At 38.5% G+C, this 19412-nt stretch overlaps 1 protein-coding gene across 2 annotated transcripts in view; it reads left to right on the plus strand.

Moving 5' to 3' along the window:
• Positions 1 to 438: 438 nt before the first annotated feature.
• The window catches only part of APPL1 (adaptor protein, phosphotyrosine interacting with PH domain and leucine zipper 1), a 56285-nt gene continuing 37311 nt past the window's right edge, over positions 439 to 19412 (plus strand). For both annotated transcript variants that reach the window (XM_032592323.1, XM_030307065.2), the window contains exons 1-9: positions 439 to 583; positions 7129 to 7227; positions 8456 to 8515; positions 10031 to 10102; positions 12723 to 12810; positions 14443 to 14484; positions 15054 to 15112; positions 18123 to 18269; positions 19131 to 19213. In XM_032592323.1, the coding sequence (XP_032448214.1) occupies positions 530 to 583; positions 7129 to 7227; positions 8456 to 8515; positions 10031 to 10102; positions 12723 to 12810; positions 14443 to 14484; positions 15054 to 15112; positions 18123 to 18269; positions 19131 to 19213 (704 nt within the window). In that variant the 5' untranslated portion in view covers positions 439 to 529. The remainder of the gene's footprint in view (positions 584 to 7128; positions 7228 to 8455; positions 8516 to 10030; positions 10103 to 12722; positions 12811 to 14442; positions 14485 to 15053; positions 15113 to 18122; positions 18270 to 19130; positions 19214 to 19412) is intronic.

The raw sequence follows: 19412 nt of genomic DNA on the forward strand, positions 1-19412 counted from the left end.
CTAAAGAAAGGGCCCCCGCAACAGGGTCTATTCCGTGGTCTCCGACGAAAAATGTTGGGGGAGAAGTAAAATCGCCCCAGACTCCCACTGTGGTCCTCCTCACTCAATGTTCTGGTTTCCGGAGACTTTCGTTGGCGGCGGTGGCGGGGGGGGGGGGTTGACGGTCCCCTACAATTTACACGAAAATGCGCGCGCACGGTGTAGATGGCCGCTGTGAGCGGGCAGCGCCACCCCCCAAGCCGCTGCTCACCGCAAAGCCCAACGCGGAGGAGGAAGCTCCGGACCAGCCCCGCCGCGCTGATGGGCGTCGCCACGAGCCAATGGGTGCGCAGGGAGGCGGGGCAGGGTGGCCGAGGGGGTGGGATTTCCCGCGCGGCCGCTAGGCGCCTGGCGAGAGCTGCGCGGGCGGCGACGGCGGCCGCGCCTGCGAGAGAGGGCGGGTCGGGGTCAGCTGCTGCAGGCGGGCGGGCGGGAGCGGGGAGCTGTGGGCGGCCGCCGTGTCTCCTGCCACCGCCCTCCCTCCGCCACGATGCCGGGAATCGACAAGCTGCCCATCGAGGAGACGCTGGAGGACAGCCCGCAGGTGAGGCGCCGGCGGCGGCGGGCGGCGAGGGAAAGAGCAGGGCGGGCCGACCCCAGGCCCGGCGCCGCCGCGGCCGCAGGTGCCCGCCTCGGACCAGGTGGGCGCCACCGCCCAGTGTCCCCGCCCGTCGCGGGCCGCGCCCCGAGCCGCCGCGGCCCGGCCGCCAGCCGGAGGCCCGCGTGGGCCTGCGCGGCTGGGCCGAGAGCCGCGCGCGGGGTCTGGACGTCGGAGGGAGGCGACCGAGCCTCCGCCGCCTTCGCTCGTGGGCCCTGCGGTCACGTACGCGCGCGGGGCTCCCTTGTATTTGGTGAAAGGTGCATTTTTATCGCTGTAACGTGAGGCGATAAATCTCAGTCCTGGGATTTTCTCCCCGAAGGTCTCTTCGGAGGAAATGCAGGAGAAAAAACCCTGTAGACTTATTACATGGTTTCTGAGCAAGCTAGGGAAGGAAATGGATAGTTTTTCTTCGGGAGATGCTGGCAGGCTGCTGATTTGCCCGCGTGGAGAGTCATCGGCGAAGCCCGTCACGTGCCCGGGAGCCTCCCCGAGGAGTGTGTCCAGTGTCGTGGCCGCGACGGTAGCCGCTGTCACCCGAGCGGTGCACAGCTTGTGATGGACCGCGCTTTCGCGGCTGCAAGACTGCTGCGCGAAATGGTGCAGACTTGGCCCTAATAAACTCATCAAAATAAAAGCCCCGTGTTTCGTGTGTTTGGGGGCAAGGCTAGCGTGGTTGCTTTAGCTTAAAACAGTCTAGAGAAACGTGTTCAATACCGAAGAATGAAATGAGTTCTGTTAAAAACATGTTGGTAGGCGCTGTAACTTGCGTTGAGAAACATCATCCCTAAGCCTGTCTTTCACGGAATAATTTAAGCTGTTTAAGATGATGTTGCTGGTTGTCTACCCATCAGAACGAAGAAAATTTCCTGAAATGGTGTTCATTCAGAACAACAGTGGCACATATTTCATGTGTCTTCATAGTTTAATATAGCCCCAAAAGATCAGGAAGAAGGGGTTAGATCCCCTGGCCTGTGTGACACGTCTGTCATGACTTTGTGCCAGTAATAATCGCCAAGTTGAAGTTGGGCTCTGATCGTGGAATTGATTCTTTTTTTTTTTTTTTTTTTTTTTTCCTATGTGGAAAGTTACCTTCACAAGCCAGTTGTTTGCTGGTAATGTATTCTTATCAGCCTAAACTGACAGAAACCCACGTCTTCGCTTATCTGGACCGCCCCAATAACTATTTCAAATTCTTAATGATTTCTGTAGTATAAAGTTAGAAATTATGTTTGTTTCAGATGTTTTGCAAAAATTTTGTGGCATGTATTGGTCAGGTGCACTCTGTCATTTTACTTTTATTAGACTCAACAGGTTGCCTTACCTTTCTTTCCTTGCCTGGTTTTTATGGCCCATAAAGATTATACAAAACCCCGGAATGGGTAGCACAGTGCTCTCGCCATGACTTGTGAAGAGGATGTAATCTGACTCATCTAATTTCTTGAACTTTTCACACAGTTAGTTTACAACTTGAGCATTCGTGTTTGTTTGCTTTTTTATAAGGGTGCGCCATATCAGTATCAGTTTTATGGTAATTTTTAATGAAATAGCCACATTGCTATTCTTTCAGTTTTTAGAAGTGGTAAATTTGAACTAGGTAATATTGACTTGGGAAAATTAGTTGGGACAAATGGGATTTAGAAAGGAAAGATATTGGAAGTAGTCCTTAGGGAGAACTTGTGGTAGGATGGAAAGCCCTAAATCTGGGACTAAGGGTATAAGGGTTTTTAGTCCTTCACTGACACTTGACTTGCTTTAGAGCAAGTCACTCAACGTCTCCGCATCTCAGTGTTACAGTGAATGTTTTTATTTTTGTACCTGATTATGAAAATCATAGTTATGTGCTTCAGAAAAACTGAAAGGGACAGAAAACAGTTACCTGTCTTTTCCGAGGCAGCAAACCCTATTAACAGTTTTACTTGTTCCTAGCTTTCTCTTACATACTTTAATGTATTTGAAGTTATATTGTGCATAACAATTTTTATTTGGCTTTAACTTAACATTACAGGGTAAGTGTTCACATATCCTTCATTCTGAATAAAAAAAATTAAAGGCTGCATGTTTCCTTAACTGATTTAACAGTTGTCCTATTGTTGGACTTAGAGATTTTTCCCAAGTTTTGTTTTTATATATAGGACTTTGGTTAATGCTTTGGGACATGAATTTTTGTTCTCATTTGGACTACTGACACAGGATAGAGTCCAAGAAGTCGAATAACAAAGAGTATGCAAACTTTTAAAGCTCCTGCTATAGATAAGTTCTTTTTTATTTTCAAATTTTTATTTAAATTCTAGTTAACATACAGTGCAATATTGGTTTTAGGAGTAGAATTCAGTGATTCATCACTTATATACAATACTCAGTACTCATCATAACAAGTGCCCTCCTTAATACCCATCACCTGTCTAGCCCTTTCCCCACCCACTTCCCTCCATCACCCCTCAGTTTGTTCTGTCTTTAAGAGACTCTCATGGTTTGTTTCCTGCTCTTTTCTCTTTCCCCCCTCCTGTATGTTCATCTGTTTTGTTTCTTAAATTCCATATATGAGTAAGATCATATGGCATTTCTCTGTCTCTTATTTCATTTAGCATAGTACACTCTAGCTCTACCCACATGGCTGCAAATGGCAGGATTTCATTCTTTTTGATGGCTGAGTAATATTCCATGCACACACACATGCATACATATATACATACCACATCTTTATCCATCTTCAGTTGATGGATATTTGGGCTCTCTCCATAGTTTGGCTGTTATTGATGATGTTGCTATAAACATCAGGGTGCACGTACCCCTTCGAATCTGTATTTTTGTATCCTTTGGGTAAATGTCGAGTAGTGCAATTGCTGGATGGAAGGGTGGTTCTGTTTTTAGTTTTTTGAGGAATCTCTAACTGTTCTCCAGAGTGGCTGCACCAGTTTGCATTCCCACCAACAGTGTAAGAGGGTTCCCCTTTCTCTGCATCCTCATCAACACCTGTTGTTTCCTGTGTTGTTAATTTTAGCCATTCTGACAGATGTGAGGTGGTATCTCATCATGGTTTTGATTTGTATTTGCTTGATGATGAGTGATGTTGAGCATCTTTTCACGTGTCTGTTAGCTATGTTTGGCTTCTTTGGAAGAATGTCTATGCATGTCTTCTGCCCATTTCTTAACTGGATTTTTTTTTTTACGTTATTATATTTTTGAGAGAAAGAGCATGCATGAGCAGGGGAAGGACAGAGAGAGAAGGAGAGAGAGATCCCAAGCAGGCTCCACACTGTCAGCCCAGAGCCTGAAGTGGGACTCAAACTTATGAACCATGAGATCATGACCTGAGCTGAAATCAAGAGTCAAATGCTTAACTGACTGAGCTATCCAGGCACCCCTGGATTATTTGTTTTTTGGGTGTTTGATAAGTTCTTTTTAGATTTTGAATACCAGCCCTTTATCAGATATGTTGTTTGCCGATATCTTCCCCCTTTCTGTAGGCTGCCTTTTAGTTTTGTTGATTGTTTCCTTTGTATAGACAAGGTTGTCTTTGTTTTGTTTTTAATTTTTTTGAAGTTTATTCATATTTGAGAGAGACAGACAGAATGAGCGGGAAAGGGGCAGAGAGAGAGGGAGACACAGAATCTGAAGCAGGCTCCAGGCTCTGAGCTGTTAGCACAGAGCCCAACATGGGGCTCGAACTCACGAACTGTGAGATCATGACCTGAGCCGGAAGTCAGACGCTTAACTGACTACGCTGCTCAGGCACCCCTCTAGATAAGTGTTTATTTAAATCATTTGATCCTAATCAAAAGTGGCTTGTCAGTTGCTATGTAAAAAGGTTAGAGCCTTGGAGTCATGAAAGGCTATCCTGAATTACAGTTATCTTTTTTTAGTTTTGATTTATAGTAACTATTAAAATAGAGAGGAATTTGCAAGTTCAAATCCAGCTGTTTGGATATAAACATCTTTAGAATTATCTTGCCCAAACAATCTCCTGTTCTGCAAATGATCATATTATTTGTTGAGAAAGGAAATCTTTAAGGCTATACTATACTAGCTGCCTTGTCCATACTTATATATTGTTTTGAAAATCAGGAGCAAAATGAAACTTGCTAGTTATTAAGAACAGATATGAACCTTTAAAAATAATTGTATAGATAAATACCAGTGACTCTTCAGTGCTGGAGCTATGAAGATAAAACTCCAGTCCCAACTGGCATAATATGGAATACTCATTTCTTTCTTTGGCATAACATGGAATACTCATAGATTATAAGACATACCTTTTTTTTCTTTTCCCACATTTTAACATGTCTGATATTGAGATAAATGCCCCTTACAGTTGATAATGTTTTATGTGTAATTGGTTGCAAATGTACACACATGGTTGTTTCTCCTAGTGGCATGACTGGTCAAGTGCAGCCTCTCAGTGTTCAGGCAGTTTGAAGGATTATCAGTCCTCTTTATTGTCTGAAAATATTCCTTTGACTCCTGCTGGAATGAACCAAGTACTGCCATCAAAGTTTGCTGAATCGGTATCAATGGTTTGGAAGAAAGTACTGGGGGCAAAAGTGAGCACTTGTAAGAAATACTTGTCACGTCCCCATGGCACAGAATAATATTGGATGGGAAAACATGGATATTGATGATTCTTCTGTCAAAAAGTGACTCAAAAGAGTTGAACTCTGAAGAAGTGTTAGGATTATATTAAATTCATGCTGTTTGTGTTTTGCTTTTATGTTTATATTAATTATATATAAAATTAATTATATATTATGTATATATAATTATATATAAAAATGTTTAAAGGTCTATTTCCACAAATATAAAGTAAAAATTACAAGACAGAAGAATACCTCAAATCATAGCTTAATTGCTGGCATTGTTTTGTTGTAGTAGTATTTAAAAAGAGTGCAGCTCACAGTGGATGCCATCATAGATTCAATGAAATGGTACCACATTGATGTACTTTTTATAAGGTGCTAGCTAGATATAACTAGCTTTAAGTAGGGAACCCATTTTAACACTGGGCTAAGGAGATATTTTTAATTTAAGTCCACTACAGGTTTTTGCATAAATGTGTAATTCCTTGAATTAGAATAATTTTGGGGAAACAAAAAACGAAATGGCAGATTTTTCTTTGGAATGGCGCTAAGTCAAACAAGATTTCTTAATGCTTTCTTTTTTACATCTTAAAATAGCACTGTGGGGAATAGGGGTGGGGCACAGAGCTAAAAAAGTAAAAAGATTCTCTGTCAGATCTAAATATCTGGGGCATGGGGGAGTAGAGGACTGACGACATGGACTTCATATATTGGCATAATGATTTTGTCCCCCTGCCCCTCCTTTTCAAAACTGTGTTGACTTAGCTTTCTTTTCTGAAAATAGGAAACTAAAGAATAAGTTGATTTTTAAAAACCACTTTCTAAGGCTGAGACATAAATGAACTATTTGTAGAATAAAAATACAAGGTCATCTTTTAGATTTTAAGCTGCAGTTATCGCAATAGTTGTTAATATTTTCATTCTTTCTCTGCCTTTGGGATATGAAAAAGTGAGTATACCTTGCCTTGATTTGCTGAGTTTCTTTATCTCTATCCTTCTTATTGACAGTCTTAACACTTACTTAAAAAAATTCCCCTTAATACGAAGGGGAAATTCTTAGTGCGTTAAAAAAAAAAAAAGAAGCCTAACAATATAGACAAGTGTAAAGAAGAAGAAAACAATAAACCCTCAAATTCTGTACTCTTTATAAGTTAGTATTTAATTGGCCATGTAATGGGGCGCCTGGGTGTCTCAGTCAGTTGGTTGGGCATTTGACTTCGCCTCAGGTCATGATCTCGCAGTCCATGGGTTCGAGCCGCGTGTCGGGCTCTGTGCTGACAGCTCAGAGCCTGGAGCCTGTTTCGGATTCTGTGTCTCCCTCTCTCTTTGCCCCTCCTCTGCTCATCCTGTCTCTCTCTTTCTCTCTCTCTCTCAAAAATAAATAAACATTAAAAAAAAATTTTTTTTAATTGGCTCTGTTAGGGTTGGGTACCATGTTATTTTGAATTAGGACGGGGAGGGCTTTGGCTACTCCAAGAGAACATGGAAAAAGAGAAATAATCATAAGTTACCTGAATAATAAGAAATAAGTTATCCTGAAATAAGACATTTAAAATATTTATACATGGAATACTGTTAATTAGCCTTGAATGTTTTTGTTGATTTGTTCTTAGTTTAATCACAGGCTTTTTTTAATTCATAAAAATACACCTTTGTTCCTTCTAAAGTTTGTGTGCTGTAGTTGGAAAATCCCTGCGTTTTGGTGAAGTGAAATTGAGAACAAAGAACCCCAGCATCTTGGCATTACTATCAAAAGAGAGAAAATAGATTAAAACTCAGAATTATTAGAGCTCCAGTGTCCTAGGATTTTTCCTTCCTCTAGAAAAAAAATTTTCTATTTTTTTTATATATATATAAAAAAATTATATAATTTATATAATGGTGACCTAAACTTACTGCTTTTATTTTATACAGACAAGGTCTTTACTGGGTGTATTTGAAGAAGATGCTACAGCTATTTCCAACTATATGAACCAGTTGTACCAAGCTATGCATCGGATTTATGATGCACAGGTAAAAAGCTAAGGGCTGATTCAATGCTTTTTTTAAAAATGACTTTAAGCCCATGAGGACAGAGGGATAGAGTCTGTCTTGTTTACTGGTGCCTGAATGCATGAAGGAACTTTTAAGTATTTTGTATTACTGAGCTCACATTCCAAGTACTAGTGAGTGTATAGTTTGTAGCACTACAGAAGACGTGAAGATTTAAGCATTTTCCTCTTTCTACCTAAACACAGTAAGAGCTTTCTTACTGAAACTCACTGATCATGATCTTTGCCTAAGATTTAACTGAAAGCCCCATACTGTCACCAGTGTTTTCCCTAATCATGCTTTTAATCTCAAGAAACACTTCCCCCTTTTTGAGTAAAGGATTTGAAGGTGGTTTATCTTTAGTGAGAAGAACATAATAAAAATTAGATATAACTCTGGGTGCTGGGAGATTAATTCAAGAAGGAGATGAGTAGATTTTTTTTTTTTTTTGTCGAGCAGGCTTAAGATTCAAGGCTGTTTATGTAACTCAGTTATAAGCCTTAACAGCGACTTGGGTGCTGTGTTAAACTTTCTTTGGGATTAATTAAGTACACAAGTTTCTTTTTCTCCTTCTCATTTTATCTCCTTTATGGACTCACATTTTCTTTATGTACTAAAAAGTTGCTGTGATAGTTTTTTTTTTTTCCCCTTGTGATAGGTCTTTCAAGATTTGATTCCTGACCACAGAGATTAATTACAATGTAAAAGAAATGTTATATTTGTCATTATGTTCATCACGAAAAAAAACTTCAAAAAGTATTTCCTTCATCTGGCTGTGTTGCTGTATTATGTGACTAGGCTAACCACATTTTGGTTGTATGTTATTAAATGCATTGGTCTAGTATCAGCACCTAGAGAGAGGAATAATTAGTCATTAATATAGAATCTCTCAAGATTTTGCTAAGATTATATACAGTTTACTTCTAACTTGAAAGCTTTAACAGCATTTAATACTTAGTTTTTATTAGCTAAAAAAAAGCATACACCTAGAACACTGCTGAATTCCTTGATTGTGTCCATTTATTTCATGGTTTGAGTTTCCCTTAAAAGTGCTCTAATGGTAGTTCCCTTTACAGTGATTTAATGAGGGGTTTATAGAGCATGTTATATAGCATTTATGTTAAGTGGTAAAAGTGGTTTAGGTATCTTCAACTAAAACTTTCTTGATCAGTAATATTGCGTTAATTTGAATGCTGTTTTTTCCCTACAGAATGAATTAAGTGCAGCAACACACCTGACTTCAAAACTTTTAAAAGAATATGAAAAACAGGTATAGTATATGAAAATTTTCAAAGCGTAATTTAAAATATGCAGTGAGGGGCACCTGGGTGGCTCAGCTGGTTAACCGTCCTACTCTTGGTTTCAGCTCAGGTCATGATCTCACAGTTCGTGGGTTGGAGCCCCGCACCAGGCTCTGCACTTTTAGTGCAGAGTCTGCTTGGGATTCTCTCTCTCTCTCTCTCTCTCTCTCGCTCTCTCTCGCTCTCTCTCTCTCTCTCGCTGTCTCTCTCCCTCCCTCTCTCTCTCTGCACCTTCCCTGCTTGCTTTCTCTAAATAAATAAATAAACAAACAAACAAACAAACATTAAAAAAATATTCAGTGATACAGTATCTGTATAGATAAACAGAACTTCTCACCAAGAATCCTAAGCTTTTTTGAATTTGCAGAAGGTAATTTGGGCATGCTGTTGAAATTCCACTATAGCACTTACATCTGATTTTAATTACTTATTGTTACATATTAGTTATTTAATTGACCTCTCTTTACAAATGAAGAAACTGAGGCTTGCTCAAGATTTTACGGTTGGTGATTGGAGGAATTGGAGCTAAACACCAAGTCTTAAACTCCTTGTATGGTGTGCCTTCCTGTATACACATGTTAATTAGTTGCTTAGCAAACATTTTAACTAATGTTTACTAATTGTATGAATTATGCTGTTTTATTAAGTGACATTTTTAAAGTTTATTCAAAATTTTAGAAGTTTTTTGAAGTTTCAGTTGACCCTTTAACAACATGGATTTGAACTGCACAGGTCCACTTATTCATGGATTTTTTTGGTAAATACAGTACAGTAAATATATTTTTTCTTATGGTTTTCTTAACATTTTCTTTTTTCTAAAAGATTATGGAAATACGGTACATAGTACCTGTAATACACAAAATACATGTTAATCAACTGTTTATGTTACTGATAAGGCTTCTAGTCAGCAGTAGGCTGTTAGTAGTTAAATTTGGGGGGAGTTAAAAGTTATATGTGGGGGTTGGCACTTCTAACTCCCACGTTGTTTGAGGGTCAGCTGTGTTTTTTTATGTTTGTTTATTTATTTTGAGACAGAGTGTAAGTGGAGAAGGGGCAGATAGAGGGAGAGAGAGAATCCTAAGCATGGAGCCCAATGTGGGGCTCCATCTCATGCTGGCAAGATCATGACCTGAGTTGAAATCAAGAGTAGGATGCTTAACCAGCATAGCCAGTCAGGTACCCTGGGTCAGCTGTTTTTAAAAATGTAAATTATAGGGGTGTGTGGGTGGCTCAGTTGGTTGAGCGTGGGACTCTTGATTTCGGCTCAGGTCATTATCTCATGGTTTGCGAGTTCGAGCCCCACATCGGGCTCTGCACTAATGGTGCAGAGCCTCCTTGGGAGTCTCTCTGTCTACCAGCTCTCTCTCTCTTTTTCTCAAAATAAAAAATGAACTTGACCAAAAATAAAAATGTAAATTATAACATCATTCACAAAAGATATACAGCACTGGGCCTTTACCTCATCTGTGTTTCTCACTTTTCAGCGCTTTCCACTGGGGGGTGATGATGAAGTTATGAGTTCAACTTTGCAACAGTTTTCAAAAGTTATAGATGAGGTAAGTGCTTATTATAATTATATCTTGCTTGAATATATGGTCTTATAATTAAGTTACTCAAGTTGTTTAGCTTTTATTGGGAACTTGTATTATTATGATAGGAGCAAATCTCTATAATAAAAGTTTACTATTTAAAGAAGGACCTTATTTCCATCTTAGTGGCTGTCTCCTGTCTTAGTGGCTTCCTCATAAAAATAGTACTTTCTTTTTCTGATTAAAACAAATTGTTTTCAAGGGATAAGCATATAGATGTGCTCTCTCTCCTCCCAGTCCATGTCACATTCATCCTTTCACTGTGTTATTTGATGTAGGCAGGGAGAGAATTAAATTATGAGCTATAGGTGGGTTCTGGGACTTTTTTAATGATTAGTTCTGCTGACTGGTTAGAGAAATTAAGGGCTGATATTGGCTGTCTGGGATGGAAGGATTAATAAACTGAATGGCAAAATATTGCTAGGTGGAAGAAGTGTGGTGAGAGCTGTCTAGGGAGTCCATAACTGTTCTCAACTAGTGCACTGATGAAAGATCTTTTCACGTGAAACACTAGATCTGTCTTTTCTAGTCTATCTGAAAAAGTAATTTTTTTGAAATATTTTATTTAAAAAAATTTTTAATGTTTATTATTTTTGAGAGAGAGAGAGAGAGAGACCAAGCATGAGCAGGGGAGGGGCAGAGAGAGAGGGAGACACAGAATCAGAAGTAGGCTCCAGGCTCTGAGCTGTCAGCACAGAGCCCGACACAGGGCTCAAACTCTGGAGCCGTGAAATCATGACCTGAGCTGAAGTTGGATGCTCAACCGACTGAGCCACCTGGGTGCCCCTGAAATATTTTAATAACTCATTGTAGCCAAGTATTGTCACAGGAAAGTAATATAAAGAAATGTTTGTAGAAAATGGAGTATTTTTATTGTGGTAAAATATACATAACATAAAATTTACTCCTGGTTATATTATGCATTCACAGTGTTGTGTAACCATCACCACTGATGTTCCAGAACATTTTCATCATCATCCCAAAGGAAACCCTGTGCCCATTAAGCAGTCATTCCCTACTCCCTCTCCCTTCAGCTCCTGGCAACCACAAATCTACTTTCTATCTGAATGGATTTGCCTGTTTTGGATATTTCCTACATAATTTGTGGGGTTTTGTGTCTGTTTTCACTTGGCATCATGTTTTTAAGGTTTATCTGTGTTGCGGCATGTATCAGAGTTTCATTCCTTTTTTAGGTGAATAAAATTCCATTGTATGAATATACCACATTTTATTTATTCCTTCATGGTTGATGGACATTTGAGTTGTTTTCTACCTTTTGGCTACTGGAAGTAGTGCTGCAGTGAGCGTTTGTATACAAGTTTTATTTTTGTTTTTTTGGGTTTTTGTTTTTTGAACACCACTTTTTCAGTTCTTTTGGGTATATAATCAGGAGTGGGGTTGCTGGATTATATGGTAATTTTATGTTTAGCTTTTTGAGGAACTGCCAGACTTTTTTCCACAGCTTCTGTGCACTTTTACATTCCCACCAGTAGTGGAGGGTTCCAGTTTCTACACATCCTCACCAGCGCTTTTCATTTATATTTTTATTATAACCATCTAAGTGGGTATGAAGTGCTATATCGTTGTAGTTTTTATGTGCATTTTTCTGATGGCTAATGACATTGAGCACTTTTTTCTATGCTTATTGGTCATTTGTATATCTTTGAAGAAATGTCTCTGGTAGCCCCTGCCCCCAATCCACAGGGGATACATTCCAAGACCCGCCCCCCAGCGGATGCCCGAAACCCTGGATAGTATTGAATCCTGTGTGTTTTACTGTATATACATAAATGTGATAAAGATTTATTTACAAATTAGGTGCCGTAAGATTCACAGAATGAGAGAATAATTAACAATAAAATAGAATTATGACATAATAAAATTTGTGTGAATGTGGTGTCTCTCTCTCTCAAAATACTGTGCTGTACGCACCCTTTTTGTTATAATGTGAAATGATAAAATGCCTACATGATGAGGTGAAGTGAGGTGGATAGTGTAGGCATTGTGATCTAGTGTTAGGCTACTGTGGCCTTCTGACACTGTCAGGAGGAGGAAGATCATCTGCTTCAAGACTGCAGTTGACCTTGGGTACCTGAAATAGAAGGCAACCCTGGGTAAGGCGGTGGCACTACGATATTCAGACCTTTGCCCTTTTTGTAATTGGGTGGTTTATCTTTTGTTACTGAGTTTAAGACTTACTTATTCTAGACGCAAGTTCTTTATCAGGTATACGATTGGCAAATATTTTCTCCCTTTCTGTGGGTTGTGATTTTATCTTGATAGTATCCTTTGCATAAAAATTTTTAATTTCAATGAAGTCCAACTTATATATTCTTTTGTGGCTTTTGCTTTTGGTGTCATATCTAAGAAACCACTGCCAAATCCAAGGTTATCCTGTATTTTTTCCTAGGAGTTTTAAATGGATTTTTTTACTGTATAATATTTTGTAGTATATCATATAGTTTTGAGTGTTCTCTTATATAAAATGGATCAGCATCTGTTTACTAGATTTTATTTAATTTACATAACACTGGCTAAATGTCTCTGTATAGTTATTTATTTGGCCTTTTTGTCTTTCTTTTACTAGCTTAGCTCTTGTCATGCAGTACTTTCAACGCAGCTTGCTGATGCCATGATGTTCCCCATTACCCAGTTTAAAGAAAGAGATTTGAAAGGTACTGAAGTCAAGTTTATGTTTACTTTCATTAGCTGTCAGAAGATTAATACTTGCAAAATGCATATTACTCTATACCTTAACCATTTCTGACTACAGTTTATACCACTTTGTCACTGGTTATTTGTGGGAGATCCTGCTAGATGTTAAACTAGTTACTGGAAAGTACTGATATGGATAGTGTCACTTTCCTTGAGAAAGCCTAGAGAAGGAGATGGGTGAAGCAGATAATTATGATACTCTGTCTCTTATAATTAGGGAATGAGCAAGGTACTGTGGGGCCTCAGAGGAGGGTGTCAGGAAGGCATCACCAAGAATGGGACCCCAGCATTGAACAGTGAAGAGGCATTTGCCAGGAGAAGAGAGTCACTGTTCTATTAGGGGGACTAGAAAGCATAAAGGTATGGGTTGGAGAAATACATGGCTTGTTTTGTGGATGACGAGAACTCAGTATGGCAGCAATGTTGGATATGTTGGGGTATGACGGGAGACAGATCTAGAAATAGATCATGCTAAAGATGTTGGACTTGAGTTTATAAGCAAGGAGAAGCCAGTGGAGGCCTTTAAGAAGTAGACCCAATTCCTTTAGTTTTTAAGGATGGAATAGAGTGTATTTGATGTTGAGGAAAATGGATTAGGAAGTTGAGAGCTCAAGGAGGTGACAGTGGCGCAGGAGGTGTGTTTATGGGCTGCAGTAGTGGGAGGTAGGGGTACTGGCACATCTAGCAACCCATGACTTAGTAGTTTATGGTGGTTTTGTTTCTCCCCACTTAGGATTAGTAGGTGATAACATGTGAGTTTTACAGAATTGGCTGTTTTCTCATAATTCACAGTCTCAGACAGTCGTATAGACTTATTTATTGAAAATATAGGTAGAATTAAAACTGAACTAATGTATCAGTGGATGGCAAACTATTTAAATTATGCATGAAATAAAGACAGATGTATTTTAGAGATGGAGTTAATATTTATGGTGGTGATCCTTAAGAATGGTTATTTCCAAGGTCAATATAAACAAGTTCTTTTCTTAGTCTGAATGTCATAACCTTATTAATTATTCTTTGTTCCTCATTCAGCATTTTTACTTATTAGAGTCAGTACCAGTAAATGAATGAAGGGGGTGCTTGGGTGGCTCAGTTGGTTGAGTGACCAGCTCTTGATTTTGGCTCAGGTCATGATCCCAGGGTCATGGGATGGAGGCCTGCGTTGGGCTTCACGCTGAGTGTGGAGTCTGCTTAAAATATTCTCTCCCCCTGCCCCTCTCCTTTGCTTGTGTGCTTTTTCTCTTGCTCTCTCTCTCTTTAAACATAAATAAATAAATAAATAAAAGAATATGTTGCATGCTGGTACTAAGACTAATCTGCATATCTTAGAATTTGCAGTGATTTTAAAATTTGTTTTTGTGTCATATTACTAATTTGTGGCAAGTCGATTTTCTGTTGGTGTAACTGTTGTTAATAATAGTGAATGTTCCATAGGCTACTTGAAACACAGAATAACTTTTTCACTTTGTTAAATTATGAAATGTTATTTGGAATTTTAATTGTAGCTTAAATGGCAGTTATGTTTTCTAAACAAAATTTAAGAAATTTCATAAATATGCTGAATTGAAACTATTCTTGAACTTTTCCAGAAATATTGACATTAAAGGAAGTGTTTCAGATTGCTAGTAATGGTAAGTTTTGAATACTTTACAGTTGGTTCTCGCAGTGATCTATTTCTTTATCAACACAAATCTGTGTTCTATGTAGTAGAAAAAAATGAACCTAATTAAAAGTTTCAGTGAATATTATGTAAATCAGTGCTCTTATTTAAGTTGTACTATTTGTGCTACAAGAAAAATTTAAAAGGAAACTAAATCAGATTTTTCAGTTTGTTGTCTTAATAATACCCGAGGAATTGGCGTAATATTTACCCTTCCTTGTTTTCCTGTATATTCCAAAGTTGTCTTTAGTGAGCATTTGCCATTTTTATACTGAAAAATACTTTTAAAAACTTAGTGGAGTACAGTCTACTTGGAATTAAATAGTTTGCCAATTAAATAAGTAGAAACATAATGGGAACATTTAAGTGGATTGCTCATATGGTAGAGAATTCTTGCTTTAGTACCTTTGTTGAAAGATGCACATGTGAAAACCATTTAAAGTTTTTTTGGTTTATAAGTTTTGTAAGTTTATAAGTTTTGTCAGGTAAGTTTTAACTTTTGTAAGGTACTATTGTTGTTAATAGTTATTTCTTTTCCAGATCATGATGCTGCAATTAACAGATATAGCCGATTGTCAAAAAAAAGAGAAAATGATAAGGTGTGATACATACTTACTCCTTTAGTATCACAATTAGCAATTGTTTCATTAGATGGTCTGGTTTTTCCTGTTTAAACATAGTAGCTAGCAGTTACTTTGTATGTTTTTCTGTATTGCCCTTGATTCTTTCCTTCTATTTGTTTCAAAGCCTTTCTGATAATTATTGGACAGTAATTATCTCTTTGAACAAACTGTTTTTCTGCTGACAAAATTTTCTAAGTAAACAGAACTATTCCAAAAATGCAATTGATGCACAGTATATAACATTGCTCCTTTTGCTTTGTGTTTTGATAACATTGCATGTGTCCTATTTTTATTTGACTATGTATGTATTCAGAAGTGTCTTCTGAGATACAGTGGTTAAACAGTTGAATTGTTGCATACATAATTGAATGAACTTCTGTTATGAGGACCTTCTCATTTACACGGAATATATACAGTTTTTGATACTTGTTCCACAAGTGAAATCCAGAAATATTTCACTCTATTTCAGGAGATATGCATGTGAGTAAAAAACAAAGAAATTACTAACAAGTTCATGTGGATGCTCCTTAAGATCATTTCTCTCTCAGTGCCTGATCCAGGGCTTGCTGAGTAGGGCTCCACTAGATGTTTTTGAGTGAGGTGATCTCTGGTCCTCAGAGTTGGTTTCTGCAGCCTTGGCTGTGGCTGCTGGTAGAGACACAGTGATCGCTTGTGGGAATCCACGACTGGGTACAGTTTAGTGTGCAACAGCTACTGTGACGCAGTAAAGGGAATGTGTCTCATAAAGTTCAGTACAAAGAACTTTCAGTTTCTAATTTTAGTTCACTGATTATTTGACGGTGCAAGTATTGATAAAATATATACATTTTGAATTCTACATTATGAAATAGTTTAAAGGTCTAGGTTAGAATTTTGGTGTATTTTTTATGTTGCTTCTGGCTGTTCCAGGTGTGTTGTTGTTATTCCAGGTAGTTTTAAAAACATTCTTTTACCAATTTTGTTTTATTTGAAAAATTTTTGACCATCTGCTATATGTTGGGTACCATGAGGCAAGAGTGTGAATAGGCTCCACCCCCATCCTCAGGAGTGGACAATATGCACTTAAGGAAGGCATATTCCTATGTGAAGGCGTACAGCTGGATTGGATTGGGTGCCAGAGTACGAGGATGAACAGAACCCATGAATTAACATTGAGTTAAGTACTTAGCAAATAGAAGTCTTAAAATGCTACAAGAGCATACAGAGAGCCTCAGTTAACTTTGGTGATTTGGTGAAAGGCTTTCCTTTTAGGAGGTGCTATTTGGATTGAAGATGAGTGAAAGCCACTGGTTTGGGACCGGGGACAGAGGGCGTTCCTGGAAGAAAAACAGCCTTTGCAGATGCACATGGTAGAGTCTAGAGAATGTAAAGGTTAGGAGTACTCACTGGCTCTAAGTCAGACTGCATGAGAACAAATCTCAGCTTTGCTGCTTGTTTGACGTCATTTTCAAGCCTTTATTTCTCTTGTCAAAAACACTCAGTAGTTTTGACGATGAAATGGGATAATGCATGCAGGGTACCTGGCTTGTAGCAAGTTTTCATTAAATTCTAGCAGTAATTATTATGATAATGGTGTGTGTCTGGAGCATAGGATGTATTTGGGGAGGTGTGGCAGAGAGGACAAGAAAGAAGGAGTTTGGGGCTATTTCAGTGACTTTGAAATTTGAGTTAGAGAAAGTGGGCAGCCTCCTTAAAGGAATCCTACTTAAAGGATTTTAAGTGGGTAACACCATGCAGTTGTGTTACAGAATAAAAATACTACTGGAAATGTGAAGGGGACAGGACTAGTGGGAACTCATTGAAAAAGTACCAAAATAGTTTGCAGAGCCTCAGCTAAGGTTGTTATGGAAAGTGGAGAGGAAGAAATACTTCTAGAAAATATTTTGTGAGTGGAACTGACAAGACTTATGATAGGAGGAGGAATTGAAAATGAGTCCTATAATTCTTTTTTTTTTTTTGTTTTAAATTTTTAAAAAACATTTATTTATTATTGAGAGACAGAGAGACACAGAGCATGAGCAGGGGAGGGGTAGAGAGAGGGGGAGACACAGAATCTGAAGTAGGCTCCAGCCTCTGAGCTGTCAGCACAGAGCCCGACGCGGGGCTCGAACTCACAAACTGCGAGATCATGACCTGAGCCGAAGTCGGTTACTTAACCAACTGAGCCACCCAGGTGCCTCAGAGTCCTATAATTCTTGGATGATGGGGTGGATCTTGGGATAATTAAGAGAGCTAAGAAACGGAGGAACAGGTTTGTGGGGAAGATACTATATTTAGTTTTGTACATTTCCAGCACATTTACACACACATGTGGACACACACACACATAAAGAGCCTAGTTGGAGATGTGCTTCTTCTGACACTTAGGAGAGTGAAGGGCAAGAGATACAAATTTGAGAGTCATTGGTGTATTGGGATATACAATCCCAATACTTGGTATTGGGTACTTGATTAGGCATTCTAAGGAAAGCAAGAAGAGAGAAGAGCCTAATGCACAGTACATAATAGGTGCTCAATAAATGCTTGTTGTCTGAATGCAAGAACTTAAAGGAGCACACATATTTTAAGTGTGGGTAAAGAAAAACAAGTACAAGAGAGGAAGAACAGCAGGGAGAGAACCAGAAGAGGGGTATGCTGTGAATTGACCAAGATCAAAGACTGATGGCTAAGCTAATACCAAACCACTGTCTGCCTTTCCTCTGTGTGGTAGACTTTCTACCACACTTAGTTCAGTTATTGTATCATACTTAGTTATGTGCAGAATTTGCTTTACATGTGCATTTTAAGATGGAGTAGTTGGTAGTAAGACAGGAAAATTAGCCAATATTTTATAGGATTTCTCGTATCTTAGAAAATAAAGATGCACAATTGCTGGTAATACACCTGTTTCCTTGGGTAGGCTCTTTCCTATAGCCACTACTAAAGGTAATTAAACATAAGTACACAATTAGATATATAATAGTATTTTTAATGTTTTTATTTGAAGGTAAAGTATGAAGTCACAGAAGATGTCTACACCTCCAGAAAAAAACAACACCAGACCATGATGCATTACTTTTGTGCATTAAATACTCTTCAGTACAAAAAGAAAATAGCATTGTTAGAACCTCTACTCGGGTACATGCAAGCTCAGGTGAATACTGGCTGTACTGTCTTTTGGATTATAACTGTTCTAAAAACTTGATGTTGAGTTTGATATTCATGTTAAGCATTAGGGTATTACAGACTAAGGTCACAATATTCTGTTTGGGTATGTATTTTCAAAAGTAATATAAAATGTCATCAGAATACTATTTTAAAGAAGCTAGAATGGTTTTCCTTGCAAATGAAAATTTCACATTTTTTCAGGTAAATGAAATTACTTACCTTGTATTTAGTCCTTGTCCATCACAGGTTGGCGACAAGGGACAGAAAGCTAAATGACTTCTGCAGTTACTTCTGCTGGAACTTCCTTTCACCCTTGCTTCAGAGTAGATTTGAAAGAGAATGGGCAAGTTTGAGTTTGTCTCATGTTCCCTGCATACCTCCTGAGTTAAAAATAATAGATTGAAACCCCAAAGTGGTCCCAGGAGGTGTGCATCAGGGAGGAGGCTAGAAAATTAAATTTGGTCAATATGAGATGGCATGTCCCTAAAAATTAAGAGTTTAAGGAAATTCAGATATTTCTTCAAATATGAGCACTTATTATTCCTCAGCATAAAACTTATCTTTGTAGTAAACATAGGTTTATCCATATGACTTAAAGTTTTCCAGTTTTTGTTTACCATATGCATATATTAATATATAAAAAAAATGTATGGTGAAATTGAAGTCTGGTTTTTACAGTTGCTCTAAGCCCAGTAGAAGTCATTGTAAACTAGTACACAAATGGGAATACTCCCTTGTTCATTACCTTACCTTGTATCTGGGTGACTGTATGATTCATTTTAAGTATGTTTTGTATTGTGTGTGTTTCTGTTGCTCATTTCCCCACATGCACACCCTCTTGCCTTAGATAAGTTTCTTTAAGATGGGTTCTGAAAATCTCAGTGAACAGCTGGAAGAATTCCTGACTAATATTGGAACAAGTGTACAGAAGTAAGTATTTTCTTCCTTAAAATTGAAAATGAAGTTACAAGAATAACTTAACAGCTAAATGCCATAATCTACAAATATTTAGCATTTAGTTTCCTGAGGGCTATTTTCCCTGCCATGGGAGTGTGTCTCACATGTGTCTTGGTGTTTTCACCATCTTTTCCACAGAATTTGAACTCTGAATTTTATAACTGTGTCAAGG

The sequence above is a fragment of the Lynx canadensis genome, chromosome A2, assembly GCF_007474595.2.
Source record: "Lynx canadensis isolate LIC74 chromosome A2, mLynCan4.pri.v2, whole genome shotgun sequence".
NCBI classification, from domain to species: Eukaryota; Metazoa; Chordata; class Mammalia; order Carnivora; family Felidae; genus Lynx; species Lynx canadensis.